The sequence below is a fragment of the Siphateles boraxobius genome, unplaced genomic scaffold (genome assembly GCF_051911475.1).
Source record: "Siphateles boraxobius isolate OS27281-9 unplaced genomic scaffold, OSU_SipBor_1 9, whole genome shotgun sequence".
Classification (NCBI taxonomy): Eukaryota; Metazoa; Chordata; class Actinopteri; order Cypriniformes; family Leuciscidae; genus Siphateles; species Siphateles boraxobius.
Window position 1 is genome coordinate 15,425,314 of NW_027509219.1, and position 19,106 is coordinate 15,444,419.

At 36.5% G+C, this 19,106-nt stretch overlaps 1 protein-coding gene across 1 annotated transcript in view; it reads right to left on the bottom strand.

The window, feature by feature from the left end:
- The window catches only part of rimbp2b (RIMS binding protein 2b), a 175,290-nt gene that overhangs the window by 110,841 nt on the left and 45,343 nt on the right, over window positions 1–19,106 (bottom strand). The window contains exon 4 of the mRNA XM_077224507.1: window positions 7,224–7,289. Within this exon, the coding sequence (XP_077080622.1) occupies window positions 7,224–7,289 (66 nt within the window). The remainder of the gene's footprint in view (window positions 1–7,223; window positions 7,290–19,106) is intronic.

Sequence of the window (19,106 nt, forward strand, 5' to 3'; positions counted from 1 at the left end):
TTTAACATTTCATCAGCAGCCATTTGTCTTAAAGCACAGCACTGATGTTCATCTAAAACCCTCCAGCCTGCATTCAGCCAGGCTACAGACACGGTACATCGATACCGCACACGCTGAGATTAAATGGACGGAGGGAGAAACCCATCCAGTACGGCGATCTATCAGGCCTAATCACCCTTTTATATAATGCCTTCACTCTGATGCTTTATCCGTATCATCTTCTCATGCTGTGTAACACTGTTCAAAGCTGTGCAACCATCTGGAAACAAGAGTTAATTGGTTCTCATGTACGGCTCAATTTTTGACCCGTTATGAAAATGCATATGGTTTTTGCATAACACATTAACTTATTTTGTACTGTAGAAGCAGGACCATAGGTAAAACACAGAATGGACACTCACTACCAATCTAAACCTTTCAATCCACCAATCTACCTATCTAAACTAAAATCTAAACTTATATTTAGACTAAACTGCTGCATGTGATGTAGACGTGGAGTTATTAAGAGACTGGGGTATTATTTTTATTAAATGTTTCAGAACTAGACAGAGTGGATCTACATGACAGAATACGAACATTAACATAGGTTTGCAAATATACAGCATGAAATCCTGAAACTTGCCCTTATGAAAAAGAAGTAACCTTTAGCAGACTTTTAAAAAGAGTTCTTATTATGTATTATATTAGGTATATTCTGAGTGTGAACCAAATGCAATGTTTTCAGACACTTAATTGCAATTAAATAAAATGGTATTCTAGTTTAAATTGATATTCAATGCATTTAGCTGAACATTAGAGTTTTTTTTATCCACTTAAGTATAATTTCACAATTACTTCTATTGTCTTTTAAACATGGTTAAAGTGCTCAATGTACTGACAAGCTTTTATGGTACACTAAAATATACTTTAATGCACTTTCTACTGAAATTATACGTCATGTATTTAAATATAATTTAAATTACACATTATTGAAGATAAAGCTGAAATTTAGTACATTCAACATATATGAACTGTAAGTGTAATTTCAAATAACGCACTACAGTTAAAAAAATAAAGTACTGTACATGTGCTTAAGAATGTTAGTCAACACCTCAAAATAAGCGTACCTTAACACGCAACAAATTATTAAAACGTTGTTAAAAACGTACTTTAAAGTAAAATATTTAATTTGACATCATTACAATGTGCACTTTTTAAAAGTGTATTTAAGTGTATTAATCTTGAAAGTGTACTTTCTTTATGTACTTCTAAAAATTTTAGTACAGTAGTGCACATTCAATACAATTAAACCCCTTTTTTCACAAAGGTGACTACCCAGGATTGTGTACTAAGCATGGATGAAGTCTGAACAGTGTTGAATACAACAAAATAACCCATGGTTAACAATGAGCCTTGGTTAAACAATCTCAAGTGTGAAAAGCTCCATAAACTTTAAGAAGACTGCCTCACTCACCTAAATGATTATAAAATATGACTCTACATTTCTGTCAAAATAACATAGTACAGGGAGTGTTACTATGGAAAGAGCTAACATGGTCTTGCATGGATTTTTTCCCCTCAGTAATCAATACAATTTAACTCTCTCCATCTCGTTATTAGACATTAGCCGTTAAATATCTTCATATTGTTGTATACTAACACAAGAGCCAGCATACGGCACCCCAGAGACAACACACCTGCAGTGGCATTGCTTGATCTGTCCATTCAGAGTGAAGCGAACTGACTCACAGCTAAAGGACAGGTCACTGACACTATTACCACCTCACACACAGTAATAGCAAGGTCAGTGGTTAAATTCCCATAACAGTCTATACACACACATCCCTGTGTATTTGGTATTTATGAGGATATGGAGAGAGCAAAAAAGACACAAAATCAAAACTGATTAATTTGTCATGCTGTAGTGTTGTATACTCAACCCCACTCATTTCCATACTCAGTGTAATATAAACAACACAAATCTACTTTTCCGTGCACACACAAGTGAGATCACACATGCCCTCATAACCATGAGTCTGTTGAGCATGTCTGCCGGCTGCTGTCCAGACACACTCTAATCCTCCTCTCAGATGCTGCTGATCACAGATCATTGGAAAAGGCCGAATTAATTACATAACATCAGTGTGTGTGAGATCTCAATGCTCGAGGGCTGCTTCAGTCAACGCTAGACAGTCTGACTCATTACAGGGCAAACATGTACCATAGCGTTGAAAATAAGAGCATTTATGCTCACAACACACTCCCCATAAAAGTACACAATGAGTAGTAATGCGATTCCATTATGTCTTATAGATGCATTCACAAAGACCATTCATAAGTTTACACAAAAGAGCCAACAAAGAGAGTGTATTCTGTGTACGAAATTGCCCCCAAAAGTGAGCTCAATCAGACAAAACCTCCCTTTGGGGACAATTGGAGACATCCTCAATTAGTCAAGTCAAGTCATCCTCATTTATATAGCGCTTTTAACAATGTAGATTGTTTTAAAGCAGCTTTACAGAGATAAACATATAATTTAAGGTAACAGAGATTGATTTGGTTTTATAGTGGTTCTTGAAAAATGTTTTTTCCAGCTAAAGTTAGTTTTGATTGATTCACTTCCGTCTAAATGTCATTTGTTATTAAATTAGGGGCCGCTAAGACGACACCGTTCTCTCTAAACAGACTTTAAAGTGAACCTTTTATAGACGCTGATGGCGTTCACATGCGCATTAAGAATTGATTCTATAGTTATGTGCGTTTGAATATATGTGCGCAGGTTTGTAATTCCTTACAAACCATGCCTAAACAAACTACTTGTCTTGTCTATACATTTTTATGCAGAATTTTATTTTATCTTATCACTTTGGGTAGGTACGCGAACCGAAAAATTCCACAACGCTTTATCTGTAGAGTGGTATAGGGTTCCTCCATAGGGAGAGGCTCCCTATGGAAATTAGAAAATCAATTTATAAATAAGGCAAATATTTTTTTCTGAAGCGCAAAGCCTTTACTTTTTAGGGTTAAGTTGGGGTTTGTCTATGGTATAGCAGTGTTTTTTAACTCTAAGGCCCCCCATTGTTTGTCCGCAACAATATTCAAACGCCCCAGTAATTTTCCTGTTGTTTGTGATTTACTGGATAAGGATTAAGGAAAAGGATTTCAAAAATATTTCTTACTCTCAAATTTCCACACGATAAAATATGTTAGAGCTTGGGATAACTAGAAAAATGTATATTCGTTATAAAAATGAGCATGTAGATAAAAGCAGTATTAATTTACATGACTTCTCTAATTCTAGAAATCACACTTTTAAAAATACAGTAAGTGGACCATCGAAATAAAGTTACCATCGGTGGACATCAGAATCCAATGTACACATAATATCTTTTTTACTAAGATCCGTCTACATGGTCATTTTTGACAGAACAATCAATTTCTGCTTAAGATATCGTATGCTTTAAGTTTGCCAGTTGGTTGAAACAATAAATATGTCATTTGACATAGAAGTTGAACAGTTATCTATTTTCTATTTCAACAAACAAAATATGCACAGGAGTTATTACATATTCTTTAAATCTCACTTGAATTTGTTACTTTGTAACTTTAGAAGCCAATCGTAGGACATACCTTCCTTCCTTCCTTCCTTCCTTCCTTCCTTCCTTCCTTCCTTCCTTCCTTCCTTCCTTCCTTCCACTGACTGACTTGGCTATAAGGCAATGTGCTATCAGCCTTTGGTTTCAGGCACAACGTTTCTCTCTGATCCTAAATGAACACAGGAGCTTCTCCCAGGGAGCTAAAAAGCTCTTGATCTCATCTGAACAGGCCTAACATATCCACACACGCATAATTGTTATGTATAAAGCGTTGTTACTTTAAGACATAAGTAACGGGTGAAGTCATGTGATGATGACGTTGTGACGTGCGGCAGAGTATATACAAGTGAATGTGAGCATTAAAAGAGATGCAAGTTCTTTCGTTCCTGAATTTATGTTTCTGACTCTTCTTTAGTGTCCTCTGTATTTATAGAAAGGGAAAGACACGACAATAATGATCTCTGTTGAACATCCACTCAAACTTATTCACCCAAAAGCCAAACTAAATGTCAGTTTTTAGTTCTGGAACGAAACAATTAAAGCTGCAGTCGGCAAGTCTGGCAGATTGAGTGGACTTGGGCAACATTTTGAATGTTTACAACTCTCATGTCCCTCCCCCACTATCAACGAATACCCTCCCAACGAGTTCGTGCTCGTCAGTGCGTGTGCAACAGATTTTCTGTGAACGCTCCCATCTCATCAGCATCCATCAACACCATTGAGTATTTGGAGCTAGTCAGATAGCACATACAATAACAGTAGCTTTACTACTCTTCTTACTCTCGTAAGAAAGATAGAGTAGCATTGATTCTTCCAAAAAGCCGAACTTTATCCCTTCATCTGGACATGTTTATCCACCTAACGTTACGTTCACACGGATTTCAGTGCAAACAAAGCAAACGAACCTGCCCAACAAGTGCTAACGTTAGCTATCCATACCAACACATTTGGGCAAACATACTTAGATTACTAAAATAACACTAAGAAATAAAGTAACTGGTTGATCAAGCACAATTACCTGTCGAGAAGAAATGTTGCAAACTCTGCATTCAGCTTGAACCCAATTAAATCACGTAAATCTCTCCACCTTTCAAATGCCGATCCGATGTTGATCCTGGTTTATTTACGGGCACAGTAGCTTTCTTTCTTTACTTCTTTCTTGTCAGCAGGTGTTCTCTTTTCCTGAGTTGTTTTTGACCTCCTAGCTCTTGAGGTTAACTGAGGAATTGGAATCTTTTCCGCCATCACTCTTCCTTACCCTGCGAACTTCAGGCGTGTGCATGTGATGGTAACGTGCGCGAAGGGTGGCGTGTGCACGACCTGTGATTGACACTCAGATCTCACACACCCCTGCGCTGATTGGAGCCGATGATCCGGGAGCGGTGGATTTTTGCAAAACAAATAACCCGCTCCAGGTGGAGTTAGAAGCTCGTTTTTTTTTTCTAAAACCACTTTATTTATGTTGTTCTGTCGGATTACAGTGTCAATTTCACTGAATATGCTAAAAAAAAATTGCAGAAGATAGCTTTAAGATAAATTGGTCTTCAAAAAAAAAATGTTAAGCAGCAAAAACTGTTGGATAATAATAATAATAATAATAATAAATGTTTTTTTAAGCAGCAAATCAGCATATTAGAATGATTTCTGATAACAATGCTGAAAATTCTGCTTTGCCATCACAGGAATAAATTACATTTTTAAATTTATTAAAATACAAAACAATTATTTTAAATGATAATAATATTACACAATATTACCGTTTTTACTGTATTTTGATTAAATAAATGCAGCCTTGGTGAGTATAAGAGACTTCTTTCAAAAACATTAAAAAAAAAATTACGTTTCCAAACTTTTGACAGGTGAACAATTTCCCGATAATGTGAGAGCTAATTTACATTGCTCTTTGCAGAATTAGCAGGTACCTTCACAAAGAACTGCTACCCAAGCACATTTAACAGCAAATATGACTGATGTCTACAGGACAATTTGACACTCAATTTTGTATCTCTATCAAACTTAACCGGCTTTACCTCAGGGATTATACAGGGGAAGAGAATGCAGGCTGAGTTTTGAGCATGTTAGTGAGTCAAAGGTGCTTGAGCTTTGCTTTGAGTTGAACACAAAGACAGACCCAGCCAATTAAGGTAATGTAGTGGAACATACACACAGCACATCACAACTGAAACTACAAACAGTCTCTCTCTCTCTCTAATATACACAGTGAGTACGGAAAGTGCTGAGGAGGCACCCCTGCAGAGACTCGGTGGATAACAAATTGCTTTATTTTCTGCTCTGCACACAGATTGGACTGCAGGCGCTGTACAGCTCAAAACATCCTCTCCTTCACTTCACACACATACGTCCTCCTTCTCCACTGCTAATATTTAGTCATTTCTACTTAAAGGAATCTTTATCATCAATCTGTGGATGGTAATAATAACTAAATCCCCAAAAAACAAAGGCTGCATCCCAATTTGCGTACTTCAAATTAAAAACAATTACGTTATGGTGACAGGCCTTGAAGAGCCGTTTATTGAAAATGTATGTGAAAATGAACACAATTAAGACAACAGACACACATCCAAGACAAAAATGCATTCTTAAGAGAAAAATAAATTTTTATCACCACCGTTTTTAATGAATACTTTTACTCAGCAAAGATGCGTTAAATTTATCATTGACATTTTTATAAACTTCTAATTTTGATCAATTTTAAATTTTGATAAATTGACTTTTAGATTATGTCAAAATCTACTTCAAATAAATGCCGTTCTTTTGAATATTGTATTAATGGAAGAATCCTGAAAAATTGTAACATGGTTTCCACTAAAATATTAAGCAGCACAATTGTTTTCAACATAGATTTCTAGGGTTGGATATCGACAACCTGCTCTATTTTAATACCGGTACCAATTACCAAATATCCAAGAACCGAGGATTTGATTTGACGCACATTCCGATTCTGCTATCGATTCATGTGTGCACATTTTAATGTAATTTTAAACCATTCAAGCGCAAGAGGAAGCGACAGAGAACTAAATTCGGCACTCGAGCGCTGTTTTCTGTGCTGTGCACACATCCATCGACTGACGAACTTTAGTAACTTTAATAAGGATTAATCTATATTTTATTTATAAAACGAAAACTATGTAGTGTTATTTTACATTTGATTACATTTGGATTTCAATTTCTGTACCTGAACTTTTTTTAGTTGTATTTATTTGTAATATAGCTAATTTGTTTTATTTTATTACAGACCGTTTACTTGTCTTTAATGATGTTTGAAATTTATATTAGTTAGTCTAGTTGTTTTTGGTGTGGTATTTTTGTTAACAGGCAAAGGCTCCTTGTGTAAGAATTCTGATTTTTTTTCATGGTATTCCGCTGCAACAGAATGTTTTGCAAAAAGACAGAATAAATATGTTTGATATCTAAATGTTTGACTTCGAAAGTGGGAATCGATGAGAATCGGAATCTGAACCTTGATACCCGACCCTATTGATAATAAGAAAATAATGTTTCTTGAGCACCAATCAGCATATTAGAGTGATTCCTAAATGGATCATGCGACACTGAAGACTGGAGTAAAGATCAGCCTTGGTGAGAATAAGATATTTCGTGCAAAAACATTAAAAAAAACGTACTGACCCCAAACTTCTGAGTGGTACAGTTCTCACGCTCATGTTGTTCCAAACATGTCTGACTTTCTTTCTTCTGTGGAACCCAAAAGAAAAATTATGAAGAATGTTTCAACTGTTTTTTGAAAATAAAATTGGACCCCACTTATATTGTATGAATGGAAAAAAACTGACTTTAAAAAAAAATTAATTAAAAACTACCCCTTTGAAATGTATTCTGAAATTGTATAGCTTACTTCGTGATTCTGAAAACTAGTTTTAAATGAATGATAGAGAAAAAACACTCACACTTCATAGAGATCTTTGTAATAAGTAACCAATTGGCATAGACACTCTCAGACACTATTTTTTTGGAGAAGCAAACTACAAAGCCTTCTCTGCATCTGTTAAAAATACGCACACACATAAACAAAGACATGGGCTCTCGGCTTGGTTACTGTTGACATGTTCACTGGTCCTTATCTGAGATAAGACAGGAATGTCAGAGCATTCGTTGTCTGCTTCAGAGAATACATAAACAAGAAAACAACCAACAAAGTAAACACATGAGATGACCCATCACAGATCTGACATCTCACTCCAGACCTTTACTTGATCCGACTTTGAAATCGAACAATCGAAAGGTTTCTCTCCAAAAAGAGCGCATGAAAGAAAGAAGATGTAAAGGACAGAGAAAAAGAAATAGGTTAGGGGAAGAAAGGAAGAGAAAAAAGAATGACGACAGACAAATTTGACCTTTCTCTGTTCTGCACTTTGAGTCCTCAATTCCAGACAGAAGACCCAGACAATCACATTTTGACTTCCTGTCTTTGAGCGATGACGAAGTCAAACAAACACAGAGAGTGCATTGTTTTAGAAGATAATAACATTTTGTCTTTATGTCATTATGAAATAAAATATGTCATGACAGCGAACAGACTGCAGAAGGATGAAAGGCAGTCTGGTGCATGCTTTCTGTATCCTGGCAGTTGAACATCCCCAGCGTTTGCCACTAAGAACTAAATATAGCTTCAGTCTGAAATAGCAGCTATCAGCATCAGTGTGATGCTGATTGGACAGACAGTCATGATGACAGTGGAGGAATTACATCAGATGACTTACTGCTCCTCAACATTACATAGCAATCGCATGTGTGCTCTCTATGTAATGTTGAACCGCAATGAGATCAATGTGTCAAAGGGGATAATCTGCCCTGTCTAGAGAGGATTGGGTTCTGTTGAGACAGCCCTGACTCAGTTCTGAATTGGGAGAACAAATAGAATACTGGAAATGGTCAAATGAACATTTACAGTCCTGGGCTGCGTTTCATAAAAGCATTGTAAGCTTAGTAGATTGTGGAACCAGTGGCTCCAATTTAGCTCATGATACTATTGTCAAAATGATTGGCACCCTTTAATAAATGAGCAAAGAAGTCTGTATATCTTTCATTCAAAAAATCAACAAAAATCTAACCTTACTTATCATTGAAGTAAAAAGGGGCCAAAAATTAAGGACAACGTATTTTCGAGGGGGAAAAAATAATTTCATAATAAATAGTGTCCAAATCAGATGCGCCACGACACGTGATAAAAGGTATCTTTTCCACGTTAATCAGAGTTTTTGTCCTTACCAGCCACGACGGCGACACACGACAATTGTATTTTAGAAATGTTTTTATTTTTCTGCGGCGGCGTGGCTGGAACAACAACACAAAGTATGGCAATGACAATCTCAGGTAATGTTAATGTGCTTTATTTAATGTTAATGTTAAAACCGTGTAATCTACAGTTAAATGCTGAATAAATTGCAGAAATGTGTGAGTAGTAGTATGAAGGATTTCAATACAATGCTGCCTGGCTATTAGATGAAAGAAGCACTGAACAGATAGAAAAGTCTGAAAGAAAGTATCTCTGAGTTCTGAGCAGGGAATGAATGAATGGAAAAATCACCAGCACAAGGGAGATAGAGAGAGTTTGTTTGTCAGCAGATTTCCACAGACAGGAGCCCACACACACTGACTGACTGCACAGCCTCTTTTCTACAGATGCCTGAACTAGTAAGTCAGCAGTCAGTCAAGTAGAGAAAGCAGCCATTCGTCTCTGAGGCGAGGGTGGAGAACGAGTGGAGAAAATAAAGCAAGAAATATCCTCTTCCGAGAACTTTTCAGAATGATCAAACACTTTTAAACCTGAAACTGAATGCTAGGCAAGCTTTGACTCACACACACAAACGAACACAAAAACACTTTGAACTTCTGCTGACTGTAGTAAAGGCCTAGCCACTTCAGGCGTTTTAAATGATCCAATTTCTATCCTTTTAAGTATGTATATTCAATTTACATATCTTACAAAATGGTTAACTATCTGATCGATAAAACACAAAGTGCAAATATCCGCTAAACCACAAAAACGCACACACAAAAACAAATGGCATACCAGACCTTTCACACAGATTGTGAATCTGATCACATAATTTGATCCCATTATGATGTCGAGCAGATCTAGGCCATTATGAATACATTATAGAGGCGTTTCATTCAGTTAAGGGGATCTGAGTGTGGCTGTGAATGACAGTGTATTTCACAGCACAACTGCCTCTGTTTATGTAACAGGCCAACAGAAGGAAGGGCATATGCTAATTTTGATGACCAATCTCTACACTGTTTTTCTGTTTGATTTATTCAAAATACATCTGAGAGTACAGTAGTTAACTTTCAACTTGTACAGTTGCACACCCCAGCCTATGTACACTTAAAATCACTTCTCTAAAACATAATTCCCTCAATCAGAAACAGAAAAATCACTTTTCATTTGTCAGCTTCAGCAAAATTCACACTCAATACATAGAAAAACTGCCTGTTTACATTTAAAAACGAACACTTTTCACTAAAAATCTAAATCAACAACATAGAAAAGACAGAAAAGAAAACAGAATAAAACAAAACAAAACAGAACAAATCAAAACAAAACAAAAAACACCCAGATGGCTTGGTCTGTTTTGCGGTTTTGTGACAGCTTGACCAGGCTGAAGAGCAGCTAAAACATGCTAAACAAACTAAAATGAACAAACAGTTTAGGTTAGTCTGCACTGTTTTCCAGTAGTGTTTACTTAGGCAATATTCGGATTCAATTAATAGTTGGGGAATAAAATGATCATCTAAATTATTTTCTGTGCACTCCAACAACGATGGCACCATAATTGCATTAATTTTTTAACCACTATTGTGCTGATGAACAGCATGACTATGTTGATCCAACTGGTAGACAAGTACCAAACCTGCATAAACCAGACTGGACATTATTACAGGCCTAATTTGGTCTTTTACGCAGGGTAGTAAGAGTACCAACCAATAACACCAACAACAACAATAATTTTAATGTTTAACGCATCAATAAACACCTAAAATGGCCAAATATATACAATACATAAATATAAATAAAATCATTCTGATATAAGAACCGTATATAAGTTTATATACAAGTTTGCAGATATCTTAATTGTATATACAATTTTTCATGGTATGGCTCCCCCTCCGCTCAATAAATTCATCCAACAAAATCTAAATTCATCCACCAGAGCATCCACAAGAGGGGATTGTAAAATACCATGTAGAAAAAGTAGTTTTAGACAGTCAGCTTTCTCTTTTCGAGCAGCTCATACATGGAATACCATACCCACAGAACTAAGGAACATCACATCTATTAAATCAATCTCCAAATCCATAAAACATTGGTTATTGACAAATCAAATGTTGCCATAATACAGAATAATGTGTTTGTATTCATCGCTATAGTCGTGTTTCTGTGTGTGCTTATGTGTTGTTGATGCATTCTAATGTGTGTCTACACAGCTCTTTAATGTATTTATTGTATCGTTGTAGTCTATTTATTGTTTTAATCATCAACCTGCTATAGGGACTGCAGATGAAAAATAGCCTGAATGGCTAAATCTGGATGATTTACATGCTGGACTTGTACTCATGTTGATTAATGTGCATTGTCCCTTTTAAATAAAGAAATCACAAATCACAACAATAGGTAGACCATTATATGAATTATATAAGCAATTTATTAACAAATATTAATAAAAAAAACACGTTTAAATAAATATTTAAAAAAAAAAATATATATATATGTATAAACTGATTTATATACTTGTTGGGAAACATTTAAACATAAAACAAACCAAAATAGGAAGGCTTGATACAGAAAATCAAGTGACTTATGATTTGAACAGGCTCAGATGAAGTCTTGTGGCGGCACCCCTGTACAGATTACGTTCATATCAACTTCTCTGTTGTGCGTCAGAGACCGGGCGTCTTCAAAGAGATGCAGACAGACTTCTCTGATCACATCAGCTCTGATATCAGTCAATGAGTTGAGTCTTTTAGAGGGATTTGAGAAGTCTATAGAGGCGACCTGCATGGAGTCCCTTTATATAATGCAAGCAGGTTATGCTCTTCTCACTGTCAGAGCTGCTGTTCATTAATCATAGAGCTGTCACTGAGGGACTGTGCGCTGGGCTTAAAACGTTTAGGAGGCGCTAAAATATCATGTGGCAGCTTTGTTGGCTAATCACAAAGATGATGATTTACACTGTACGAAAGAAATGGAAAGAAACTGAGCTCTGTTCCCACAATGCAATTCCGCTGTGGTGACCAGTGCACATCGGTCAGTCAGAGAGACCATTCTAGCCTTCTGGGAAAGAGGGAGTTATTTGAGCGATCACGTCCAGCCAAAGGAACACGCTTGTTTTGACTCACCGGGCTAAGAATAGAAAAATCTTACCGAGAGTAAGAGACGAGCCACGCTACTGTAAGTTGGGAGGGGCTGAAGGAATATTTTATTGCTCAGAGGATGCTCTTTCGTAACTTAAAGGGTTAGTTCACCCAAAAATGAAAATTCTGTCAGTATTTACCCTCCCTCATGTTGTTCCAACCCCTTAAGACCTTCGTTCATCTTCGGAACACGAATTAAGATATTTTTGATTAAATCTGAGAGCTGGATCACTCCTCCATACTAGTCCATATAGGCTTCTTCAGGGATTGAAGCTTGCCGGCCTCGAAAAATTATTAAAGACATCGTTAAAATAGTCCAAGTGACCAGAGTGGCTCAATCTTAAGTTTATCAAACGATGAGAATACTTTTTGTGCGCAAAAAATAACAAAAATAACGACTTTATTTCAACCACTCATTTCCTTCTCTGTGGGCCTCGAGTCAGTTCAGTAGTAAATGGTAAATGGTAAATGGACTGCATTTATATAGCGCTTTAACAGACCCAATGGCCACCAAAGCGCTTTACATATTGCTTCACATTCACCCATTAACGCACCCATACACAATAGTGATATAGCGCAGTTCTTCTGTTGTACGTTACACGCATCACACACAACTAGCGTCGGCCAATAGTGAGCCTACGTGTGACGTAGCTCTACGCTATTACACTAAGTTAACTGACTAGAGGCCCACAGAGAAGGAAATGAATAGTTGAAATAAAGTCGTTATTTTTGTTTGATAAACTTAAGATTGAGCCACTGTAGTCACTTGGACTATTTTAACGATGTCTTTAATAACTTTTCGGGACCGGCAAGTTTCAATCCTTTTGAAGCCCCTGAAGGGCTTCAAAAGGATTGAAGCCCCTTTTGAAGCCCCTTTCAATTCCTGAAGAAGCCTATGGACTAGTATGGAGGAGTGATCCAGCTCTCAGATTTCATCATACATATCTTAATTCGTGTTCCGAAGATGAACGAAGGTCTTACGGGGTTGGAACAACATGAGGGAGAGTAATTACTGACAGAATTTTTTTTGGGTGAACTATCCCCCAAAAAAACATAAATACCAGAACATTTGTTGACGTAGTAAGAGCAGAGAGCTATCAAATTAATGAGTATAGTATTTAGTTTGTGATTCTTTCCTACAATAGAACAACAATGAAAAAAAACACTATACACTGCAGTTAAAAAGAATATGAATGAATACATTTATTCAAATAATTTATATTTTAAATAAATCCTGTTCTTTGGAACTTTCTATTCATCAAATAATTCTGAAAAGAATAACCCTTATGAGTTTGCTATTTTCAGTGAACCAAACCCACAGTGAGTTCAGTGTAGTCCAAGCGATACCTCAACAAATGACTCTTATGAGCCAGGGTTTGTTAATAAATCAAACACGCAGAGCTTTCAACTTTTGCAACAATTGTTTTAAATGTATTTATTATCAAAAATGTCAGAGTTTAAAATAAAATTGTTTTTATTCTATAATATATTTCTTGCTGAAAAGTACTTAAAGAATCATTGAAGGAACTGTTAAGGCAGTGGAATCGTAACAGACTAAATTCTTTAGGATTTTGACCATTAGGCCTAACTTTCAAAAATATTTTGAGATAACAATAGTGTGGAGCCTAAAGCTACCTGCCAAACCTCAAATACTAATATTTAACCATTTGAATTAATAGCAATGCATTATCAAAAGCAATTACAGTTTACAACTCATGGAGCAACACCAAACGATACAGACTCCAGGCAACCTACTGTGTCCAAACCAACCTTCGTCCTTCTCTAACGCTTGATCTTGTTTGAAATCCCACATCAATCATTCTCTCCATGCTCACATTCAGTCAGTCCGCCAGGCCCTGGAGAGCAGACGCCTGTCGAGTTTACAGTGTCTGGATGTGGCTCAGTTACAAACGAGAAATGATCACATTTGAAAGAGTTGTTCAAGTTGAAATATTTGTATAAGGTATGCATGCAAATAGAGACCCCTACACATGTACACACTCATGCACATTCATAAAAATGATTTAGGATTTAGAGCCACACGATTAAATGTCACAGAAAGTCTCAAACATAGACATGCTCACACATATAGATAAATATAGGTGGTCACATGCATAAACACACATATAAATGTCAGCCAGAATTTTCTCATGTGAGATATCCGAAGGCTAAATTGACTCCAGTTATCATAATGTAACTGTACGTGTGTATGCAAGCATTAACAAGAGTGTGTTGAGTGTGAGTGTGTGTCCAAGCATGCACTGTATTTCTAACTCCATCACTGTAATTTCTTTCTCTCTGTCTCTCTTCCACCCGGTCTCCCATTCTTTATATCTGCAGGGTGTGCGTGCGTGCGCGCATGTGTGTGTGTGTGTGTGTGTTTGTGTGTGTGTGTGTGTGTGTGTGTGTGTCCGTGTGAATGAGTCATCACTAGTGCAGAAGATCATCTATATTCCTTAAGTTTGCTCAAATCTCCAGCTCATACAGCCAATGCAGCAGAAGAACACTAAACTACGACATGCACACACTTACAATTGACTTCTATTGTGTTTATACTGAGATAATGAAGGGTTTCTGTCCTCTAAACCTCAAAAAGACCTTTTTGCATTTTCATATTTTAATTAAGGCGTTATTTAGTATAGTAGTTATTCAGATTTTTTTTGGTTATTTCAATTTTGCTTTGTTTGAGGGATGTGAGTTACCACTGACACAAACCCTTACCAATATCAACATAAAAAATGCACTTGCATAGTGATCAAAATTGATTTAATAATAATTTCTGATATGAAGATTGAAATTTGAAATGATGTAGTAACACCCACACTAATCAATGGGCATCTTATGACTGTGCTCTTGTCCAGAATGTCAGCATGAAATCAAATCTATTTTGTAAATGCATGTTTGTCACGAGTGGCAATGTAGCGAATCCAAAAAAGTTGAGATGCATGACGCAGAATGAATAAAGATGCACTTTACCATAAATGTTAACACAAGACAATGAACAAGTAAAATTGAGGGCTTAAATACACAAGGAATGATAATCATCGGAACAGGTGCAAACTAATCAGAAACCATGACAACAAATTAATAAATGGGAACTCAGGCAAGACAAGGCAAGTGACAATAAAACTAAACAAGATTGAACGTGCCAATGTCATTGATCTTATTATAAACAATACAGACTTCTTTAGTGACGTATGCTGGACTTCTGTATGCTGAATCATTTAGATCCCGTCCCTCGACAGTCAACTGTAACCATTCATCGCATTCATTTTTGAGTGCAATGCCCACCTTTAAAAATCCATTCAACATCCGATGGATAGAACAAAGTCCACACCATGCTTTTTTATCAGTTGAATCATAATATGGATGAAAAGATCAATCAGTTACATTGCAACTTTAAATTCAATAAACAAAGCAATTCCAATAGGGACCTCACACCATCGGTGCTCGGGCCCTAATTACTGATTGATGACCAAATTGTATTTACATACTGGTTCTTTTTAATCATGTTCAAAAATAAAACTATTTCTACATCACACAGACAGGGATAAACTGTACCATTTAACTAAATATTAATTTTAGTACAACAAAAAACACATTAAATACCACACAATAGACAACAAAGGTTTCTATTTACAACGCGTTTTTGCAGCGTGGAGCTTTGTGACCAATAACATGCATATCTGTTTAGCCCATGAACGCAATGGTCAATCAGATGTGCTGAAGTTAGTCAGAATACGCATAAATTCACTCAAAACAGCAGAGTTTTTGTTTAGCGCGAGTTTTGCAAATTCACAAATCCATTTCATTACAACCAACATAGTATAAACACAATGTCAATAAGAGATTTGTTGCACAGACAGCTTCATTGACTATAACAGGAGTTTTTGAAAGAGTGCATCTTTGCTCTCTTTCTGCATATAATATATATTTTTCATGATGCTAACTATACATGGCAAAGTTTCTGGACGGACAACCATATTAAAATGAGTAATTGAATCTGGTTGAGTTGACCATAGCAATGGACGGAACAAAACAATCTGATACTGTATGTCAATGATCTGTGCACGGAGTGTAAATGCAAAATAATAGGCCTGCCACTTTTTAACTTTTTAACTTTTCAACGTACACTTACAGATTTTTCAATAGTTCTAAGCATTTTGTTTTATGTTTCTTTTAGTCCTGACAGTGATTATTGTTTTATTTCATGAATAAATAGTATAAGTTAAAGCTGCATTCCGTTACTTTTTTGGGTTAAAAATGATCCAAAATAAATTTTTGAGCAAGTACATAACCAGCGAGTATTCAAAACTGTCTGCTTGCCTTTGCTCGATTCAAAACGGTAAGCTTGTAATAATGTTTTTAATTCCAGTGGTACTGGTGGATTTCCGCGGGAAATTCAAGCATGTCCTTGCGTCATTACATCACATCTGTACACATAAAGAATGAGTCTCGGCTAGTAGGCTATATTGCGTGTGAGGATGTTGGAGGTGGAGATTTATAGCCTTTTGACAACTGGAGATTCACCCGTTGTAAAATGCAAAAGACTTCGTCCGGACTTCGGAGTGGCTACAGAAAAAAAGAGACTGCAACCGGGCCCATGCGAAAACAAGGATAAATATCGGAAGGGCATTAAATGTAGTCACGCAATGCTGATGTTGTTAACATCAACAATTTGAGAACAAAGTACAATTTGCACGGTTTGACGTGATATGAAGCGATCGTTAGATTTAATCAACGGACTGAACTACGGACTGCAGCTTTAATATATTGCAAACTGTTTTTTTCTTTGCACTTATTTTGGATTTAATGTCAGTACTGGGCTCACAGTTCACATGGGTAGAGTACTTTGTATTGTGTGTGTGGATGACTGTGTTTGTACGCCATCACTGAAGACCATTTTGACCCAAGAAAAACCATGATATATATATATATATATATATATATATATATCTTGCTGATCCTGCAATGCAATTTCTAGAGTAAACAAACTGTGAAATCCATTCAGAAGTGAGCATCACTACAACCTACTCACTCTAAAGGGCAGAGCACTTGAAGTGAGTACTCTGAAGGATGCAGGCTAGAACGCTGTGTGTGTGTGTGTGTGTGTGTGTCTGTGTGTGTGTGTGTGTGTGTGTGTGCGTGTGTGCGTGCGTGCGTGCGTGCGTGCGTGCGTGTGTGTCTGGCACACCCTACACAAAACTGTATAACACTGCCAGTTTATTCGGAATTGGAATGTTACCTTGGTAACACAGCAGTAAAATTCCAAAGAATGCTGCAGCAAATAAAACGTATGTGTTAAGTTTCCTTTCTGTCTTTAATTAGATTTATTTTAGATTCAATTGCATACTGTCTCTCAATGTGGCGAACAAACAAACATGAAATCATGTAAATCAGTATATTAATACTGATTTCCAACCGATAAACCACAGGGCAATGATAGAGTGCTCTCGAGAAAAGTAAGGGTAAGATAGGGAATCTCATCCATCCTCTAATGTCAAGAGATTTCAGCTGAATTTTAGCCTTGCAGTGAAATGAGAAGAGCGATTATCGGAGGAAAAGAGATAAGCTAAAGGGGAAAGGAGAGGAGAAAGAGAAATGGACCCTGCCAAGGGTGCGAACATCAGAGATGATCAGAGATCAGACTTTCCGTAGCCTTGAGCTGATCTTATTACACCACTGAGGTGCATGCTGTATTTCCCAATATGAGTTCACAACTAAAGTGAGATACTGTCTTACACACTGCAGGGAGCAAAGTCTTTATCAAACACTTATTAAACCAGCTTGATGAGGACACACACACACACACACACACACACACACACACACACACACACACACACACACACACACACACACACACACACACACCCCTTTGCATTTACACATTCACACACACAAATGTACTAAATGAGGACATTTTGTACAGATATGTTCTGTTTGTTGAAACTCTTGGAACGTTACTCATGCAAACAATTTTGAGGAAAAGATTTATTGTTTTTGACAGAATTTATGCTCGGCAAGGCCTCATTTACTTAATCAAAATTCAGAAAAAAAATGTAATGTTGTGCAGTATTATTACAATTTAAAATAACCTTTCTATTTGAATATATTTTAAAATGAGTTCCTGTGATGCAAAGCTACATTTTCAGCGTTCATTAGTCTTCAGTGTGACATGATCCTTCAGAAATCATTCTAATATGCTGATTTGATGCTCAAGAAACATTTTCTTAGTATTATCAACGTTGAAAACATTTGTGCTGGTTTCAATTTTTGTGGAAATAAATGTATGTGTATTATAAATCTCTTTACTGTCACTTTTGATTAAATAAATGCAGCATTTCTGAATTTCTGTCTTTTTTTTTTTTTGATGTGTTGTTTTTATGGTTAAAAAGTCTGAGACCACATTGAAAATCTGGTAAGTAATAAAAAAAAACTGTGCATATACAACATTCACAAATTTAGGTTATACACACATAATTTCTCATGCATTAATAAACAGGATAAGCGCTCCTAATGCATAAATGGTCTCCTATGAAATCTAGATGTAATCTAAGCACAGAAACAGACTTGTTCAGTATATTAGATGATCAAGCAGTCTTTAACACATGTGACAACATTAACTACGTGCAGTACAATCATTCTCTCTTCTCCCTCTGCTTACCTTCTCCCATGCACACACCGAGCAGTACTGGAGGCTAATTTCTCTCATCGTGTTCTTTCCCCACTAACAACAGCGCTCGCACCACAAACACTCAGACTAGACTAACAGTTCTATCTAGACAGACACATCTGAATACTCATGAAGGTTCCAGAAGTCTGGATGAACGCCATTAGACTTGAGCGCTGTCACCGTAACTCAATACCGCAACAGTGTGTACTGATCCCATACCTGTTGATTGAGTTACAGAGGAGGTTTAACCGACCCAAGTCCACATTAACCTTTTGCACAGACACACTGAGAGATATGCCAACAAACACTTCATCTTAATGCAAATACACACACACACACAGAAAGAGAGTTGTTATGTGTGTAATAACTTGTATAGGTTTGGAAAAATAGTGCAGAGTATGAGAAGTCATCAGGCTAATCAGTTAACAATATGCTAAGCTATAAGGCTAACTGGTTGAAGT